This window comes from Gigantopelta aegis, chromosome 15, assembly GCF_016097555.1.
Source record: "Gigantopelta aegis isolate Gae_Host chromosome 15, Gae_host_genome, whole genome shotgun sequence".
NCBI lineage: Eukaryota > Metazoa > Mollusca > Gastropoda > Neomphalida > Peltospiridae > Gigantopelta > Gigantopelta aegis.
Window position 1 is genome coordinate 29,871,899 of NC_054713.1, and position 21,586 is coordinate 29,893,484.

General features: G+C 37.6%; 1 protein-coding gene across 3 annotated transcripts in view; it reads right to left on the reverse strand.

The window, feature by feature from the left end:
* Window positions 1-9,204: 9,204 nt before the first annotated feature.
* The window catches only part of LOC121390600 (phospholipid scramblase 2-like), a 58,133-nt gene continuing 45,751 nt past the window's right edge, over window positions 9,205-21,586 (reverse strand). For all 3 annotated transcript variants that reach the window (XM_041522456.1, XM_041522455.1, XM_041522454.1), the window contains 2 exons: window positions 20,159-20,217; window positions 9,205-14,029 (listed from right to left, as the gene is read on the reverse strand). In XM_041522456.1, the coding sequence (XP_041378390.1) occupies window positions 13,988-14,029; window positions 20,159-20,217 (101 nt within the window). In that variant the 3' untranslated portion in view covers window positions 9,205-13,987. The remainder of the gene's footprint in view (window positions 14,030-20,158; window positions 20,218-21,586) is intronic.

Sequence of the window (21,586 nt, forward strand, 5' to 3'; positions counted from 1 at the left end):
TTAATATACTAGTCATGGTGCAGTGGCTAGAATGAGAAATAGCCCAATAGGGCCACCGATGAGTATTGATCCCAGACTGACCGCACACCAGGCAAGCGCTTTACCACTGGGCTATGTCCCACCCCAGGTAGAAATGCGTGTAGAATTGATTTATCTTCGTGTGTGGTAACATCCTGGTAGTACATGTACATACTTCTTGATAGTACATACATCCTGGTAGTACATACTTCCTGGTAGTATCACCCGAACAGTTGGCTTAAACTGATTTAGATATCCGTCTGAAAATAGGGAGTAACTAGAGCAGAAATGAATATTTATCACAATAGGGTTTATTTTTAAAATATGGGATATCACACGCACTCGTTTAACATGACGCCATTGGGTAATATATGACATCATATTAAAGAGAGATGCAATCTAATTAAAATTAGCTCCACTATTACATGTGGATCTAACACCAGCCAGTTGGAGCTTATGTCCACCAATCAAAACCTTACTTGCAGAATCCTGCCAGTGATTTAAAACTAACAACACTGCGTAGTCCCCAATGTCCAGGTAACATTTCGTCTGTACATAATAATTTAAATATTGACCAATCACACTTCGCCTTTTATAACGTTATTTGGGAGCATACAAATTCTAAAAATATCGGGCGAGTCTATTTTAGTGGCAGCATACAGCGAACCATACCAATACGTACGGAGTGGGTTATCAGTCTTCAATTTTACATTAAAAATTATTTATTTATTTATAAAAAAACTAAAAAACTAAATCAGTCTTCAGTTTTACATTACAAATTATTTATTTTATAAAATAATTTGTTTTAAGGCATTCGTAATTCACACGAAACATATCGTATACCCTCAGGATAATTAGGAATGTTTTCAAATTATTTTTAAATCACTGGCATGATTCTGCAAGTAAGGTTTTAATTGGTGGACATGAGCTCCAACTGGCTGCTGTTAGATCCACATGTAATAGTGGAGCTAATTTTAATTAGATTGGTAAGGTTTTAATTGGTGGACATGAGCTCCAACTGGCTGGTGTTAGATCCACATGTAATAGTGGAGCTAATTTTAATTAGATTGGTGGACATGAGCTCCAACTGGCTGCTGTTAGATCCACATGTAATAGTGGAGCTAATTTTAATTAGATTGGTAAGGTTTTAATTGGTGGACATGAGCTCCAACTGGCTGCTGTTAGATCCACATGTAATAGTGGAGCTAATTTTAATTAGATTGGTAAGGTTTTAATTGGTGGACATGAGCTCCAACTGGCTGCTGTTAGATCTACATGTAATAGTGGAGCTAATTTTAATTAGATTGGTAAGGTTTTAATTGGTGGACATGAGCTCCAACTGGCTGGTGTTAGATCCACATGTAATAGTGGAGCTAATTTTAATTAGATTGGTAAGGTTTTAATTGGTGGACATGAGCTCCAACTGGCTGGTGTTAGATCCACATGTAATAGTGGAGCTAATTTTAATTAGATTGGTAAGGTTTTAATTGGTGGACATGAGCTCCAACTGGCTGCTGTTAGATCTACATGTAATAGTGGAGCTAATTTTAATTAGATTGGTAAGGTTTTAATTGGTGGACATGAGCTCCAACTGGTGCTGTTAGATCCACATGTAATAGTGGAGCTAATTTTAATTAGATTGGTAAGGTTTTAATTGGTGGACATGAGCTCCAACTGGTGCTGTTAGATCTACATGTAATAGTGGAGCTAATTTTAATTAGATTGGTAAGGTTTTAATTGGTGGACATGAGCTCCAACTGGTGCTGTTAGATCCACATGTAATAGTGGAGCTAATTTTAATTAGATTGGTAAGGTTTTAATTGGTGGACATGAGCTCCAACTGGTGCTGTTAGATCCACATGTAATAGTGGAGCTAATTTTAATTAGATTGGTAAGGTTTTAATTGGTGGACATGAGCTCCAACTGGTGCTGTTAGATCTACATGTAATAGTGGAGCTAATTTTAATTAGATTTGGTGGACATGAGCTCCAACTGGTGCTGTTAGATCTACATGTAATAGTGGAGCTAATTTTAATTAGATTGGTAAGGTTTTAATTGGTGGACATGAGCTCCAACTGGTGCTGTTAGATCTACATGTAATAGTGGAGCTAATTTTAATTAGATTTGGTGGACATGAGCTCCAACTGGTGCTGTTAGATCTACATGTAATAGTGGAGCTAATTTTAATTAGATTGGTAAGGTTTTAATTGGTGGACATGAGCTCCAACTGGTGCTGTTAGATCTACATGTAATAGTGGAGCTAATTTTAATTAGATTTGGTGGACATGAGCTCCAACTGGTGCTGTTAGATCCACATGTAATAGTGGAGCTAATTTTAATTAGATTGGTAAGGTTTTAATTGGTGGACATGAGCTCCAACTGGTGCTGTTAGATCTACATGTAATAGTGGAGCTAATTTTAATTAGATTGGTAAGGTTTTAATTGGTGGACATGAGCTCCAACTGGTGCTGTTAGATCTACATGTAATAGTGGAGCTAATTTTAATTAGATTTGGTGGACATGAGCTCCAACTGGTGCTGTTAGATCTACATGTAATAGTGGAGCTAATTTTAATTAGATTGGTAAGGTTTTAATTGGTGGACATGAGCTCCAACTGGCTGCTGTTAGATCTACATGTAATAGTGGAGCTAATTTTAATTAGATTGGTAAGGTTTTAATTGGTGGACATGAGCTCCAACTGGTGCTGTTAGATCTACATGTAATAGTGGAGCTAATTTTAATTAGATTTGGTGGACATGAGCTCCAACTGGTGCTGTTAGATCTACATGTAATAGTGGAGCTAATTTTAATTAGATTGGTAAGGTTTTAATTGGTGGACATGAGCTCCAACTGGTGCTGTTAGATCTACATGTAATAGTGGAGCTAATTTTAATTAGATTTGGTGGACATGAGCTCCAACTGGTGCTGTTAGATCCACATGTAATAGTGGAGCTAATTTTAATTAGATTGGTAAGGTTTTAATTGGTGGACATGAGCTCCAACTGGTGCTGTTAGATCTACATGTAATAGTGGAGCTAATTTTAATTAGATTGGTAAGGTTTTAATTGGTGGACATGAGCTCCAACTGGTGCTGTTAGATCTACATGTAATAGTGGAGCTAATTTTAATTAGATTTGGTGGACATGAGCTCCAACTGGTGCTGTTAGATCTACATGTAATAGTGGAGCTAATTTTAATTAGATTGGTAAGGTTTTAATTGGTGGACATGAGCTCCAACTGGCTGCTGTTAGATCTACATGTAATAGTGGAGCTAATTTTAATTAGATTGGTAAGGTTTTAATTGGTGGACATGAGCTCCAACTGGTGCTGTTAGATCTACATGTAATAGTGGAGCTAATTTTAATTAGATTTGGTGGACATGAGCTCCAACTGGTGCTGTTAGATCTACATGTAATAGTGGAGCTAATTTTAATTAGATTGGTAAGGTTTTAATTGGTGGACATGAGCTCCAACTGGTGCTGTTAGATCTACATGTAATAGTGGAGCTAATTTTAATTAGATTTGGTGGACATGAGCTCCAACTGGTGCTGTTAGATCCACATGTAATAGTGGAGCTAATTTTAATTAGATTGGTAAGGTTTTAATTGGTGGACATGAGCTCCAACTGGTGCTGTTAGATCCACATGTAATAGTGGAGCTAATTTTAATTAGATTTGGTGGACATGAGCTCCAACTGGTGCTGTTAGATCTACATGTAATAGTGGAGCTAATTTTAATTAGATTGGTAAGGTTTTAATTGGTGGACATGAGCTCCAACTGGTGCTGTTAGATCCACATGTAATAGTGGAGCTCATTTTAATTAGATTGAGAGAGATGGTGACATGAGGTCATTAGACACATTTTAAAATTAATATTTTGTTATTAAAACCTACACTATAACAACTACCTTATTAATTTGTAGTGTTAAATTTTATTTTACATATGAAACAGATGTGACAAATATGATAGTGTAGTTTATTTATGATAAAATAGTCAAATAAAAAAGTTACTTCTGATGCCATATAACCGTAAATAAAATGTGTCGAGTGCATCGTTAAATAAAACAGTTCCTTCTTCCTTCTTTTTGTTCAGCCATCTTTGTCTATTCGTGTAAAATAATGGTTTATTTACCGAATGAAAGAGAGAAAAAGACTCCATCATAAGTGGTCATATGGGACAGAAAAAGTACACCCTCGTCCCAGGTCGAAATTTCCATCACTTCGGGTATACTTTTTCTATCCCACATGACCACATATGATGGAGTCTTATAATATGCATCATCCCTCAGGCAGGATAGTAAATACCACAGCCTTTGCTACACCAGTTTTGAAGCACTGGTTGGAATGAGAAATAACTCAATGAGTCCACCAGTGGGGATCGAACTTAGACTGACTGCATATCAGGCAAGTGGTTTACCACTGACTGGCAAGCCTCATCCCTGACAACAAATTATGTACCCTCGGGTGGAATAGCCCTGTCCCACATGGGCACATATGAAGGATTTTTTTATTCCGATGCATCTCCCACCAATCAAATTCAGCTGACAGCAGATATATCAAACCATAGCCACTGGAAGAACAAACAGCAAAACAGAAACAACAGTTACATACATACCTTTCAAGCCACGTTGAACTACTCAATGCCGACTCTACAAACACGAACATGTATTTAAAATCTTTATCTCATCAATATTAAACACACCCACTTATATCTTCACAGTCACATATCTTCCTGATTATTAGTGTTACGCAATATTGAACGAATAAGAAACCTGTTCCACCCTTTCTGAGTCACTTGTATCATGTAGAAGTAATTTTCTATCAAGTATTAATTATTAAAACAAATACACAGAAATACAAATAGTGGTCAAATTATTTCACTATGACAGAGAAATAAACCTATTTCACATTCTTACTGTGCATGCGTGAATTGCTAGCAATTCGATATCAAGGAACTTACGTAAGATTACGCAACAGAACACGTTGGAAAAGCACTGATAAGCTGTGTAGTGCTTAGACATCTGGAATGTGGTAAAATGTATGTATTGTTAACTAGTTGCTGAATAAAATCCGGTTATGTAAATACTTGAATCAGAAGTCCATTTAGTTCTACATAAGAAACACACAGTTAAGAAAATATTAACTGAACAGACATAAAGAAACTAGTTAAAAAGGAATGTTATATTCCCTTATTTTAGTTTGAATAGATACTATGTGTATTAGAGAAAAAATAATATAACTAAATTAATTTGTCGGGGGCAGGACATAGCCTAGTAGTAAAGCCTGATGTGCGGTCAGAATAGGATCGATCCCTGTTAGTGGAATCATTGGACTATTTCTCGTTCCAGCCAGTGTTTCACAACTGGTGTTACAGACTGTGATATGTACTATCCTGTCTGTGGGATGATGCATATATTAAAGATCCCTTGGTGCTAATAAAAAAATAGTTGCCCATAGTTTCCTCTCTAAAATATATTTGTGGTCATTAACCACATGTCTGATACCACATAACTGTAGTTGTGTTGAGTGTGTCATTAAATATAAATCCTTTCTATATATTTATTCTTTATATTTTTTAAACATGACTCCCATATGCAAAAACCTTAGTTAAAAATTATTAACAAGCTATGTCTGTATTGTGTAGACAATTTGAATATTATATAAAAAATACATTTAAGTTGCAATTTAAAATGAAAATGCCTGGGAATTGTTTATTGTAATAAGGATGCCGGCACAAAGATGATAAATGTTTTATGACCATACGCAATAAAATATTTTAATTTACTTAGCATAGAGGGAAATTAGTTTATATTATTTCAAAGGCATCATCACAGGATTGTAACTTTTCTAGTCATTGTATATTTTATAGACATTGTATAATATTTGACATATAGTTGAAAATGAATTAGTAGATTAAGGTCAAGCATTTTTCTTTAAATCAGAGTCCGTTCATGGTAGTTCATATTATAACTAATTGGTTAGAAGAAGCGACCCCTTTCTGTAAATGACATAAAATAATATGCATACTAATAATAAATATTGTTCATTGTAGTAGTTGAAATATATGCACATACATATTTTCTGGGCTAAAATATCTAGATATTACTACATTAACTGGAATAATTGTAACATTCCAAATGTTCCAATGATGAGGGATCTCTGGTCATTATAACAAAGTGGTTACTGCTATAGTGTGTTTAAATAAAATATATGTGTGTACATGTATATCATTCTACGAGCGCATTAGACAAATATTATACTTAATCACGCACCAGATCAATGCTGATGATGAATGCATTAAACTGTATTTAGATATTGTTTACACCAGTCCTGTGATAGGATATATGATTGATTGCCCTTATCGGCTTTTATCTTACTTCAACCCGTGCCCAGGACTGGTACATTCAAGATTGTGGTATGTACTTTCCTGTCAATGGGGAAGTGCCCAATCCCTGGTTACCAGGATACGCCAGTACATATCTGTGCAATTTAAAGTATATCAATCAATAGATTTTGGTTTCAACACAGTTATCTTTAGTAGTATTTAAAATGTACTCAAAAAAAATGAATTAAGGGCCAGTAGACTTGTGGTAATTATTTGCTAATGTCTTATTATTTTTGCAAGTTTTAATCACAGATAACTTGTAAACATTGTTTCAGTAACATCTGACCCATGTTACATGCAAACATCTTGCACACAATGATTTTGTTGTGCATTTTTGAAAAACCTACAAAAATGCACATTCTGCTAGGAATCATTACTCGTTGATTGTAAATATATTTGTCATTTTATTCTCTCTAAATTGCTGTTTAAATCATTAAGTTGAAGAAAATTTGTAGGATAAGGTTACTGTGCACACAGCTGGAAACACCCATGACCCTTGCCTATTACTGCCATCCAGAGATAATTTGTTATTGTTTACAATTATTTCCTGCCTCCAGTACATTTTCAAAGTATTAACAACACAGACACAATTAGGTGTTTCAGAGCTGCTGCGAACTTGAAAGTTTACCGTATGCCACATGGACTAACTGCAAGATAACATTATTCTTTATTTGAGATTTCACGCAATTTGTCACATACAGTGTCTTTGATATACAGTATACAGTGTCTTTGATATACAGTATACAGTGTCTTTGATATACAGTATACAGTGTCTTTGATATACAGTATACAGTGGCTTTGATATACAGTATACAGTGTCTTTGATATACAGTATACAGTGTCTTTGATATACAGTATACAGTGGCTTTGATACACAGTGTCTTTGATGTACAGTATACAGTGTCTTTGATGTACAGTATACATTTTCTTTGATGTACAGTATACAGTCTTTGATGTACAGTATACACCGTTTTTGATGTACAATAGTGAGTGATAATTACCAGGAGCCTGTATATATATTAACTAAAGATGAATACAGTAAAACCCCTAAAAACCAGACCCTCTGTAAACCAGAATTCCCTCAAAACTGGACCCTCTGTAAACCAGAATTCCCTCAAAACTGGACCCTATGTAAACCAGAAGTCCCTCAAAACTGGACCCTATGTAAACCAGACGCCCCTCAAAACTGGACCCTATGTAAACCAGAAGTCCCTCAAAACTGGACCCTCTGTAAACCAGAAGTCCCTTAAAATGCAGACATTTTTTGTTGTCCCTTTTTAAATATCATCACAGAAAATAACCTCTCAAAACTGGATACTCCGTAAAACCAGATTTTTCTTGGTCCTGTGGGTGTCTGGTTCAGAGACGTTTCACTGGATACAAAGATACATACATTAGACTTAAAAAACAAAAGTCAATGAATATAAATAAACTGAAATAAATTACTCATATACCAGGAGCACAGACCTTCTGTAAACTGGAATTCCTTCAAAAACAGAAGTTTTTCATGGTCCTTTTTCTATATATCAGGACAGAGAGTAATATATATATATATATATATATATATATATATATATATATATATATATATATATATATATATATATATATCACTGATGTGATAATAAAAAGTTATTTTTTTATTCCTTTCTTTTTTTTCCCCCCCCCCCCCCCCCCATCCGTTAATGATGACTGATTGACAATTTTATTTATTTTATTTTCCCCCACCCCTGATATATATATATATATAACCCTCTTGAAAGCAGATAGCCGTTAAAACTGGACTTTTCACTTGGTCTTATGGGTGTCTGGTTTAAAGGGGTTACACTGTAGTAACAAGTGACTGTGTGCAACTTTAGCCATGTGGAATGTAAATGAACATAGTAAAAAAACCCAACCATGTATGGTAAAATTTACAGAGCCTGTTTTTCTTCAAAACAAGTGTTTAAGCTGTGTAAATGTTTGCAGTTATATGTATTTAAGACTAAAACAGGCTTTGTAAATTTGTCCAAAGTAACAATGACCAAGTCACATGGTTACCCCAATAATTATTAATAAAATATTTAATTTTTGTTGTCATTTTATCTTATTTTTGTGCTTATATCCAATTAAGGTTCAAGCATGCTGTCCTTGGCACACACTTCAGCTATCTGGGCTGTCTGTCCAGGACAGTGGGTTAGTTGTTAGTGAGAGAAAAGAGGGTGTATAGTGGTTTTACTCCTACTAATTGAGTTGTTAAAACTCTCACTAGGTGAGAACCAGTACCGGGCTGTGAACCCAGTACCTACCAGCCTTATGTCCGATGGCTTAACCACGACACCACCGAGGCCAGTAATAAATATAATGTTGTATTTTATTTACTGTTTACTACCATATCTAAGTAGAGAATACTAGACCGCCCTGTATAGGAACGTTCTGTACAGAGCTGTCCTGACTACATATATTTTTTATATATTTACACACGCACACGTTATATATTTTATTGAGTATAATCCTAAATATACATATATTTTCTTTATACAAAATATATATTTATTTTCTTTACTGTTAATGTGTTTTCCACCATATCTAAGTATACTAGACCGCCCTGTGTAGGAAAGTCCTGTACAGAACCGGTAAGGTTTTGGTCCCTTATGTGTTCACTGGCTTCCCTCCTACAAAATGTGCCGAACAAACCCTCGTACTTAGAGTAACATTAAAATCGTTTTCTATGTGAAACGATTACCCACAAATGTTTCCGATATCCATTGGCTGGATATCGATGGAAGGATAACGAATTTCCCGGACATATGCGATTGGAACAGTTAATAATAGAACAATGGTCGTGGCCTCCCATTGCTTTTGCCCCCCAATTTGCAGATAGGTCTATTTTGGCGAGATCTCGCGGTTTGCGTCCTCGAGTAACTCCGCAATGGGCACATGCGCAGTAGAATGAGAAAGAAGTCTATTCCTTCAAAAACAGATGTTTTTCATGGTCCTTTTTCTATATATCAGGACAGAGAGTAATATATATACTGTATATATAACCCTCTTAAAAGCAGATAGCCATTAAAAGTAGACTTTTCACTTTGTCCTATGGGTGTCTTATTTTCGTACTTATATCCAATTAAGGTCCAAGCATGCTGTCCTTGGCACACACCTCAGCTATTTGGGCTGTCTGTCCAAGACAGTGGGTTAGTTGTTAGTGAGAGAAAAGAGGGTGTATAGTGGTTTTACTCCTACCTATTGAGTTGTTAAAACTCTCACTGGGTGAGAACCGGTACCGGGCTGTCAACCCAGTACCTACCAGCCTTATGTCCGATGGCTTAACCACGACACCACCGAGGCCAGTAATAAAATATAATGTTGTATGAACCAAAATAACATAAGTAAGAACAAGCATTCTGAGAGTATTGCTAAAGTAATACCCGTCCCCTACCGGGCAACACAAATGTTTGTATCACCTAAGTTCAAGGGCCATAACTCTGTCAAACATGGATAAATGCCTTTTTAGGGGGTCAGAGTTATGGCCCTTGAATATATTCCCATGAAAATCAAACTTGGTCTGGCCATAACTGTGTCAAAAATGGTTAAAACACAACACACATCCGGGCACAAAGCATTTCTTGCTTCAACTAACCTACATTTGAATACTAACTACATCAATAAAAATTAACAACAATTAATTTTACAGCAATTGTTTTAACAAGTCCTTTCCTCTAAAACTTCCAGCAATGTACATGCATTATTTAGTCAATTTAATAAAGTCCCGTAATAATACATAAACAAATTCCATTCCACAAATTAAATATATACATAATTAATATATTTTTCATTTGTTTTTTAAAAGGTGTGGGAGGGAGGGAGCAATTTTTCTACAGTACTTTAAGCATCTGAGTACAAGCAATTTGAAAACAAGACATTACTTGAAAGCTTACGTATAGATGTGGTGGGCACAGAGTTATGCTACTATACAAGTTCCTGCCACTTGCATAGACCAATGAATACAGAGTACCAGGACCTCTTGCAAGAAACTCTATAACAAGCAGCCTGTGTATGTAATTTAAACCTGGCATTACCTACGATTAGCCATCACCTAAATCCCCATGAAAGTCAAACTTGGTATGTATCTGTACATGATAAGGCAATATAAACTGAAGGCCATAAGAAACTTTACCACTTTAAAATTGAAATTTCAGAAAAACAAGTTCCAACTAAATCAATCCAAAACACGTAGCCCAAATACCACAATACTGTACTTCAGAAAATGATACCCGTCCACAGCACGTTTTTGGGGGAACACGCGAAGTAGAGAAAAGCATGTGCCCCATGAACCGCAACTGCACGTGCAATAAGGGTATGAAAATGGTTTAGACGGCATGTCAGACATCCACAATGATAAAAAATCACCATAGGAATGCCACGACTGACACCCGAACAATGCGAGCGAGCCCTGGATATGATACAGATGGGAGCCACCCATGCCAACATCGCAAGAATCTTCGGTTGTTCCAGTGTTGCTGTAACGAACTTGATGTAACGTTACAGGCGGACAGCAGACATCAGACAAGCCAAGAACAGGCAGACTCAGGGTGACCATGCCCCATGATGACCGGTACTTGGGAACCTTGCATCTCCGGAATCGTTTCCTGACAGTGACGTGTTGCTGTAACGAACTTGATGCAACGTTACAGGTGGACATAACAGACATAAGACAGGCCAAGAACAGGTAGACCCAGGGTGACCACGCCCCATGATGACCGGTACTTGTGTACCTTGCATCTCCGGAATTGTTTCCTGACAGTGACATCAGTGACAAATACCTTAGGTCAGAGGGTTACTCGACAGACAGTGGCCAGGCAACTCAGGGCTTATGGAATAAGTGCTTACAGACCACACAGAGGACAGTTATTGACGGCGCAACATCGTCGTCTGAGATTGAGATGGGCCCAGACTGTACGACATTGGCAGGGACGTGACTGGCAGAGGGTCGTCTTCACTGATTTAAGCCCGTTCTGTTTGTTTAGAGTTGATGGAAGAGGGCGTGTTTACTGCAGAAGGGGAGAACGAACAGCGGCTTGTTGTGTTCATGAGGTAGTGTCATGGTGTGGGGAGGGATCTGTGGGAAAGAGGACACCACTGTCATCGTTAATGGAAACTGGTCATTGTTGATTGAAACTGGTCATCATTATTGGAAAATGGTCATCGTTAATTGAAACTGGTCATTGTTAATGGAAACTGGTCATCGTTAATGGAAACTTGACAGCTCAGCGTTACATGGATGACATTCTTCGTCCGATTGTCCTACCATTTCTCCAACAGCAGCCACGTGGTGTCCTTTATCACTATGACAACACCAGACCCCATACAGCCAGAATCGTTCAGAACTTCCTTGGAGCCAACAACGTCAACGTGTTGCCATGGCCTACATGCTCACCAGACATGTCCCTGATAGAACACCTATGGGATGTCATAGATCGTCGTGTTCAACAACTTCCACACCCTCCAGCCAACCAACAAGAATTGATCCAGGCCCTCCAAGAAGAATGGTGACGTATCCCACGTGACCTCATCAGACGACCAACTTTTTCTGTGCGTCGGAGAGTTTTTGCATGTATTGGGGCATGGGGTGGTCACACACGCTATTAAAGTGACTTCTTATTGATCTGTGTATTGTCCATGACGTTGAAAGTACCCCACATCACTTTGGGCAACTCTGACATCATTATCGGATGCTGCATGTATGACTGTTATTTTTAGTGTTGATTACGTTGACATATTGATCTTTTAAATACATTTTACTTCATGCATCTATCTTTTGTTTTTTGTTGTTTTTAAACCAGAGTGATTTAAAACTATTGTACAGTTTGTTTGGGCCTTCAGTTTAGTACACAATTTCAGCTCAACATCTTGTGGTGGTGCGAAGAAAAGATCGCCTGTAAGCACTTAGGGACAACAAATCATATTTTATGTTTGGTCTTTAGATTTTTGGTTACAACAGTAAAATACAAACAATTACAGGAATATTAAAAATCTAACGGATAGGTTCAAAAATCACATATTAGTCTAGCTTGTGCTGTCCACAGCCAATACACCAGTAGTATATTTACATTAATACCCAACATCTATGAAAAAATAAATAACATTTTAGTCTAGTTTATGCTGTCAACAGCCAATAGGCCGGTAGTATATTTACATTGTTACCCAACATCTATAAAATATCACATTTTAGTCTAGCTTGTGCTGTCCACAGCCAATACACCAGTAGTATATTTACATTAATACCCAACATCTATGAAACAATCACATATTAGTCAAGTTTGTGCTGTCCACAGCCAATACGCCAGTAGTATATTTACATTAAATATCCAACATCTATAAAATATCACATATTAGTCTAGCTTGTGCTGTCCACAGCCAATACGCCAGTAGTATATTTACATTAATACCCAACATCTATGAAAAATAAATAACATTTTAGTCTAGCTTGTGCTGTCCACAGCCAATATGCCAGTAGTATATTTACATTAATATCCAACATCTATGAAAAATAAATAACATTTGTGTAAATTGACCAAGTTTTCCTAATTTTCATTCTAATAAAACAAGTTCTGAAAACTGTATACAAAATAAATTTTCAAAAACTGTGCTAGTTAACCTTCACAGAACTCTGACTTGTAAGTATAGCAAGGAAATGTTAACAATGTATAAAATAACAGATATATAATTATAATATATACTTTAATAATAATACTACAATAATATACCTTAATTTGAAAGACTTGCACTATATATATATAAGTTTATTTGGTCATAATGAATTAAAATAAAAACCAAGAATTCCGTGGAATTAACCATCTCATTTACCATAAACTGACTTGATGAATAAAGAAATAATTTGTGAAGTAACCTTCACGATTAATCCAATTCATTAAAAAAAAAAAAAAAAAAAAAAAAAAAATATATATATATATATATATTTAAAAAACAAGAAGAAAAAAAATTAAAAAATTAAAATTAAAAAATTAAATTTAAAATCTGCAGAAAAAACCACACACACATTGATAGAAACGTTCATGGACGGGTGCTAAATCAGAACTTCTAGAATACAGTAGCCCAACACCCATGCTGATGGCGAGCGGATTACATAGTAGGGTCAGTAAAAATTTCATTCCATGATGCCTGATGGCAAGTAAAAAAAAGAAAAGGCTAAAGGTACATAAAGAAGTATAGTAGGGCTAGTAGAGAAATATTTTTGATGTATTTGTTAAACATCAATCAACAGAGGTGAGTTCAAGAGAGAGAGTGATTGCGGTCCCTAACTAGACTGGTTTCCACGCCCAACATTAGATGAATGTGATATGACAGAAGACTTGGTACATGTCAAATTGTCAGCAAGCGCTCTGCCTCCTGAACACTTCACAGATACATGCATGTAATATGACTTTCACAAAGAATATTACACTAAATGTAGATTACATATAAAAAAAGCATAAAATTACACACATGAAACAAATTGGAATGTTGGTAAAATTTCAATCAGTCTGTTAGTTTGTTCACTGTAGTTCACTGTAGTTTACCGTCGTCCATTTTTCTGAATTTAATTTTAATATTTGTCTTTCTCTTTCCGCTCAAAGAACATGAAATCCTGAAAAAGGGGGGAAAGTCATAAATACTAATGTAGAAAACCTAATTCAACTATATAAATCAGCTGAACGTCCTGTGACAAATTAATTTTTTTAAATAATATTCTAACAGAAGTAATTTAATCAGCATATACATATATTACAATGCAGAATTTTTATTGGTTAATCAAATGCATTTGTTACATAAAAACACAAATTAACATAAAAATTAACAGCAAAATTTGATTGGTTTATTAATGAAGTTAACTTAGTTTTGCTTAACATCATCACTAAAACATATTGATTTATTAATCATCGCCTACTGGATATCAAATGTTATTTTAATGAATAGTCATAGAGCAAACCCACTACATTTTTCTATTACTAGCAAGGGATCTTTTATATGCACCATCCCCCAGTCAGGATAGCACATACCATGGCATTTGATATACCAGTCGTGGTGCACTGGCTGGAATTAAAAATAGCCCAATGGGCCCACCGACAGGGATTGATCCCAGACTGAAAATGCATCAGGCGAGTGCTTAATTACCACTGAGCTATATCTGGCCCCATATTTACCTGTAAATGTGAATTCCTGACAGGTAGGAGATAAATGAGGTGTCATGGACGTATCTGTGTTAGTAGTGTTACATACCTCACCAGTGGCAATGTGAATTCCTGACAGGTAGGAGATAAATGAGGTGTAACAGACGTATCTGTGTTTGTAGTGTTACGTACCTCACTGCAGTGGCAATGTGAATTCCTGACAGGTAGGAGATAAATGAGGTGTAACGGACATATCTGTGTTAGTAGTGTTACGTACCTCACCAGTGGCAATGTGAATTCCTGACATGTAGGAGATAAATGAGGTGTAATGGACGTAACTGTGTTAGTAGTGTTACGTACCTCACCAGTGGCAATGTGAATTCCTGACAGGTAGGAGATAAATGAGGTGTAACGGACGTATCTGTGTTAGTAGTGTTACATACCTCACCAGTGGCAATGTGAATTCCGGACAGGTAGGAGATAAATGAGGTGTAATGGACGTATCTGTGTTAGTAGTGTTACGTACCTCACCAGTGGCAATGTGCATTCCTGACAGGTAGGAGATAAATGAGGTGTATAACGGACGTATCTGTGTTAGTAGTGTTACGTACCTCACCAGTGGCAATGTGAATTCCTGACAGGTAGGAGATAAATGAGGTGTAACGGACGTATCTGTGTTAGTAGTGTTATGTACCTCACCAGTGGCAATGTGAATTCCTGATATGTAGGAGATAAATGAGGTGTAACGGACGTAACTGTGTTAGTAGTGTTACGTACCTCACCAGTGGCAATGTATTCCTGACAGGTAGGAGATAAATGAGGTGTAACGGACGTATCTGTGTTAGTAGTGTTACGTACCTAACCAGTGGCAATGTGAATTCCTGACAGGTAGGAGATAAATGAGGTGTAACGGACGTAACTGTGTTAGTAGTGTTACGTACCTCACCAGTGGCAATGTGAATTCCTGACAGGTAGGAGATAAATGAGGTGTAACGGACGTATCTGTGTTAGTAGTGTTACATACCTCACCAGTGGCAATGTGAATTCCGGACAGGTAGGAGATAAATGAGGTGTAATGGACGTAACTGTGTTAGTAGTTTTACGTATCTCACCAGTGGCAATGTGAATTCCTGACAGGTAGGAGATAAATGAGGTGTAATGGACGTATCTGTGTTAGTAGTGTTACGTACCTCACCAGTGGCAATGTGAATTCCTGACAGGTAGGAGATAAATGAGGTGTAACGGACGTATCTGTGTTAGTAGTGTTACGTACCTCACCAGTGGCAATGTGAATTCCTGATATGTAGGAGATAAATGAGGTGTAATGGACGTAACTGTGTTAGTAGTGTTACGTACCTCACTAGTGGCAATGTGAATTCCTGACATGTAGGAGATAAATGAGGTGTAATGGACGTATCTGTGTTAGTAGTTTTACGTATCTCACCAGTGGCAATGTGAATTCCTGACAGGTAGGAGATAAATGAGGTGTAATGGACGTATCTGTGTTAGTAGTGTTACGTACCTCACCAGTGGCAATGTGAATTCCTGATATGTAGGAGATAAATGAGGTGTAACGGACGTAACTGTGTTAGTAGTGTTACGTACCTCACCAGTGGCAATGTGAATTCCTGATATGTAGGAGATAAATGAGGTGTAACGGACGTATCTGTGTTAGTAGTGTTACGTACCTCACCAGTGGCAATGTGCATTCCTGACAGGTAGGAGATAAATGAGGTGTAACGGACGTATCTGTGTTAGTAGTGTTACGTACCTCACCAGTGGCAATGTGAATTCCTGACAGGTAGGAGATAAATGAGGTGTAACGGACGTATCTGTGTTAGTAGTGTTATGTACCTCACCAGTGGCAATGTGAATTCCTGATATGTAGGAGATAAATGAGGTGTAACGGACGTAACTGTGTTAGTAGTGTTACGTACCTCAGCAGTGGCAATGTATTCCTGACAGGTAGGAGATAAATGAGGTGTAACGGACGTATCTGTGTTAGTAGTGTTATGTACCTAACCAGTGGCAATGTGAATTCCTGACAGGTAGGAGATAAATGAGGTGTAACGGACGTAACTGTGTTAGTAGTGTTACGTACCTCACCAGTGGCAATGTGAATTCCTGACAGGTAGGAGATAAATGAGGTGTAACGGACGTATCTGTGTTAGTAGTGTTACGTACCTCACCAGTGGCAATGTGAATTCCGGACAGGTAGGAGATAAATGAGGTGTAACGGACGTAACTGTGTTAGTAGTGTTACGTACCTCACCAGTTGCAATGTGAATTCCTGACAGGTAGGAGATAAATGAGGTGTAACGGACGTATCTGTGTTAGTAGTGTTACATACCTCACCAGTGGCAATGTGAATTCCGGACAGGTAGGAGATAAATGAGGTGTAATGGACGTAACTGTGTTAGTAGTTTTACGTATCTCACCAGTGGCAATGTAAATTCCTGACAGGTAGGAGATAAATGAGGTGTAATGGACGTATCTGTGTTAGTAGTGTTACGTACCTCACCAGTGGCAATGTGAATTCCTGACAGGTAGGAGATAAATGAGGTGTAACGGACGTATCTGTGTTAGTAGTGTTACGTACCTGACCAGTGGCAATGTGAATTCCTGATATGTAGGAGATAAATGAGGTGTAACGGACGTAACTGTGTTAGTAGTGTTACGTACCTCACCAGTGGCAATGTGAATTCCTGATATGTAGGAGATAAATGAGGTGTAACGGACGTATCTGTGTTAGTAGTGTTACGTACCTCACCAGTGGCAATGTGAATTCCTGACAGGTAGGAGATAAATGAGGTGTAACGGACGTATCTGTGTTAGTAGTGTTACGTACCTCACCAGTGGCAATGTGAATTCCTGACAGGTAGGAGATAAATGAGGTGTAACGGACGTATCTGTGTTAGTAGTGTTATGTACCTCACCAGTGGCAATGTGAATTCCTGACAGGTAGGAGATAAATGAGGTGTAACGGACGTATCTGTGTTAGTAGTGTTACGTACCTCACCAGTGGCAATGTGAATTCCTGACATGTAGGAGATAAATGAGGTGTAACGGACGTATCTGTGTTAGTAGTGTTATGTACCTCACCAGTGGCAATGTGAATTCCTGACATGTAGGAGATAAATGAGGTGTAATGGACGTAACTGTGTTAGTAGTGTTACGTACCTCACTAGTGGCAATGTGAATTCCTGACATGTAGGAGATAAATGAGGTGTAATGGACGTAACTGTGTTAGTAGTGTTACGTACCCCACCAGTGGCAATGTGAATTCCTGAGATGTAGGAGATAAATGAGGTGTAATGGACGTATCTGTGTTAGTAGTGTTACATACGTCACCAGTGGCAATGTGAATTCCTGACAGGTAGGAGATAAATGAGGTGTAATGGACGTATCTGTGTTAGTAGTGTTACGTACCTCACCAGTGGCAATGTGAATTCCTGACAGGTAGGAGATACATGAGGTGTAATGGATGTATCTGTGTTAGTAGTGTTACATACGTCACCAGTGACAATGTGAATTCCTGAGATGTAGGAGATAAATGAGGTGTAATGGACGTATCTGTGTTAGTAGTGTTACATACGTCACCAGTGGCAATGTGAATTCCTGACAGGTAGGAGATAAATGAGGTGTAATGGACGTATCTGTGTTAGTAGTGTTACGTACCTCACCAGTGGCAATGTGAATTCCTGACATGTAGGAGATAAATGAGGTGTAATGGACGTATCTGTGTTAGTAGTGTTACGTACCTCACCAGTGGCAATGTGAATTCCTGACAGGTAGGAGATAAATGAGGTGTAACGGACGTATCTGTGTTAGTAGTGTTACGTACCTCACCAGTGGCAATGTGAATTCCTGACAGGTAGGAGATAAATGAGGTGTAATGGACGTATCTGTGTTAGTAGTGTTACGTACCTCACCAGTGGCAATGTGAATTCCTGAGATGTAGGAGATAAATGAATTCCTGAGATGTAGGAGATAAAGGTGTAATGGATGTATCTGTGTTAGTAGTGTTACATACGTCACCAGTGGCAATGTGAATTCCTGACAGGTAGGAGATAAATGAGGTGTAATGGACGTATCTGTGTTAGTAGTGTTACGTACCTCACCAGTGGCAATGTGAATTCCTGACAGGTAGGAGATACATGAGGTGTAATGGATGTATCTGTGTTAGTAGTGTTACATACGTCACCAGTGACAATGTGAATTCCTGAGATGTAGGAGATAAATGAGGTGTAATGGACGTATCTGTGTTAGTAGTGTTACGTACCTCACCAGTGACAATGTGAATTCCTGACAGGTAGGAGATAAATGAGGTGTAATGGACATATCTGTGTTAGTAGTGTTACGTACCTCACCAGTGGCAATGTGAATTCCTGACAGGTAGGAGATAAATGAGGTGTAATGGACGTATCTGTGTTAGTAGTGTTACATACGTCACCAGTGGCAATGTGAATTCCTGACAGGTAGGAGATAAATGAGGTGTAATGGACGTATCTGTGTTAGTAGTGTTATGTACCTCACCAGTGGCAATGTGAATTCCTGACAGGTAGGAGATAAATGAGGTGTAACGGACATATCTGTGTTAGTAGTGTTACGTACGTCACCAGTGACAATGTCAATTCCTGAGATGTAGGAGGTGTAATGGACGTATCTGTGTTAGTAGTGTTACGTACCTCACCAGTGACAATGTGAATTCCTGACAGGTAGGAGATAAATGAGGTGTAATGGACGTATCTGTGTTAGTAGTTTCACATATCTCACCAGTGGCAATGGTAACAAATAGAGTGCATTAGGTGGTTTTTTCACCTTGTTGTTTTTCTGGTTTTTGTTTTGTTTTGTTTCTGGTTTTTGCTCTGTTGTTCTTTTCTTACATTTTGTTTTGTTATTAAGTAATAAAGTAAAATAACATTATGCATGTTAATTCCAGCGCTGAACAGGGATGCCAAAGCATGCCACTGTATTGCATTTAGAAACCAGTTTAAAAAGAGACATTAGCGCATGATCATACAATTATTGTTGTATCTTATATCGTTGATTATCTACTGCTGAAATTATTAATTTCTACATTGCCCACTGTATTATAGGCGATCACTGTATTCCACCTTTTGCGGGTACTTGAGTCCTGTGAACAGACTCGAGTCTTGATAGACTTGGCCTGTGCCTCAGTACTCGCGGAAACCCTAGTGGAAATAGTAATAAATAAGGTGTATCAGGCGGGGTTTTTCATATTGTTGTTGTTGTTTTTCTGGTTTTTGTTTCATTTCGTTGCAGTTTTTTTGCTCTGTTGTTCTTTTCTTACATTTTGTTTTGTTTCTGACAGGATGTACTCTCTGGATCAGTGCCTGAATAAAGTATAAATAGCTTGACAAAACTGGTTTCTTTATGGATGTGCCTTTGATATACCAGTTGTGAAGCACTAGCTGGAATGATTGATCCTTGAAGCGAGTGCTTTACCACTGGGCTATAACCCATCATGGTTAATTAATCGAATGCATAGAAACATGAATTAACATCTGTAAATGTTTAACACAGGGATTCCATAACTCAGCCGACTCATTATTAAAATTTCTGCTTGAAAACAAACAACTTACAATGAGGAAGACAGCTGCCAAGAGAACCGCCTTCATTTTCACATCAAGATCCATTGGAACTGAAAACAAAGCCAAACAATTCACAGCCACCAGCACAACACAACCGAATGAGATTCTGTATAGTGAAGCCATTCCTATAAAGTTGTACACAATAACAAATGAAGCATTCTGAGAGTATTATAAAGCAGGGGACAATATTACAAAATCTCAGGTAAACGGAAGTCAGTTCACGTAAATTTTACTCAGGTAACCGATTGTTTGGTTATGTGACCTGAGTAACCGATTGTTCGGTTACGTGAATATAGTTCTCGTAACTGATGAGTTAGGCCTACCTAATCCTAAAACACTTTATGTTATCATATTCTGATAAACCAAATTCTATATTTATATATTCTATATTCTATATTGGGATGTTGATGGTATATATATATATATATATATATATATATATATATATATATATATATATATGTTACAGTTAATCTGTATAATCAGCTAATATGTATATTACCTGTTTCACTCAGGTAATATGCATATTAGCTGAAAAAATCAGGTAATATACATATTACCTGAAATGTACTTCACTAATTTATACAGATTACTTGAAACGTGCAGAATGGTATTGACAAGGTTGTTATTTGACTGAATGAATAACTATAAACAATAATATGCTAGCAATCTTTATTGGCTCAAAACACATACCATTTGCAACACATAACACACACACTACTGCAGAACAAACAAGATCTTTTGATCAACAACAGTTCTTGTTTATGCATGGCAGGCTTGAATGGCAGCGGGAATTCCACACTAATCTGGCTTTGAAGCATTTACATCGATTTGTCTGACACCTCTTACTTCCAGCACAGTTACATCTCGTGAAACCTTGTCCACCGCATCCTGAGTCCAGTTGCACAGCTTGACGCAGGGAAATGTCGTTATCTGTACAGACATCATCGGGTGAATACAAGGTCGTAGCACACACATCGAATTGGTTTCTAGAGTACTTTCGATCCAATATTCCTCCTTTCACAGCAATTGTGTATAACTCGTTGTCACTGCACTTCCTAGGATCTGCACGTCCTCTGTCAACCGAAGGAATGGGCACTGTCACATTGCTTCCGATTTGCATACTAGAAAACACAATGCGACTTCGTTTGACCATTCTCTCTGCCTGCTGGAACTGGGCATCTCTGGCACTCTCTCTCTGCAGCCTAATTTCCTCCTGACGTACAGAGATGGGTGAGACTGGTACAGGTTCTGCTTCCTCGCTGGATTGCTCGACTGGGTTTGGATGGGATACTGCAGACAGGAGGTCGTTTTCAGTTTGCAACCTTGCAATGACATCTTGGGGGAGACTGGATGATGTCAATCCTACCTTCGCATTGGCACCAAACAGAGCAGCAAAGGGAGAACGCTTGATTCCAG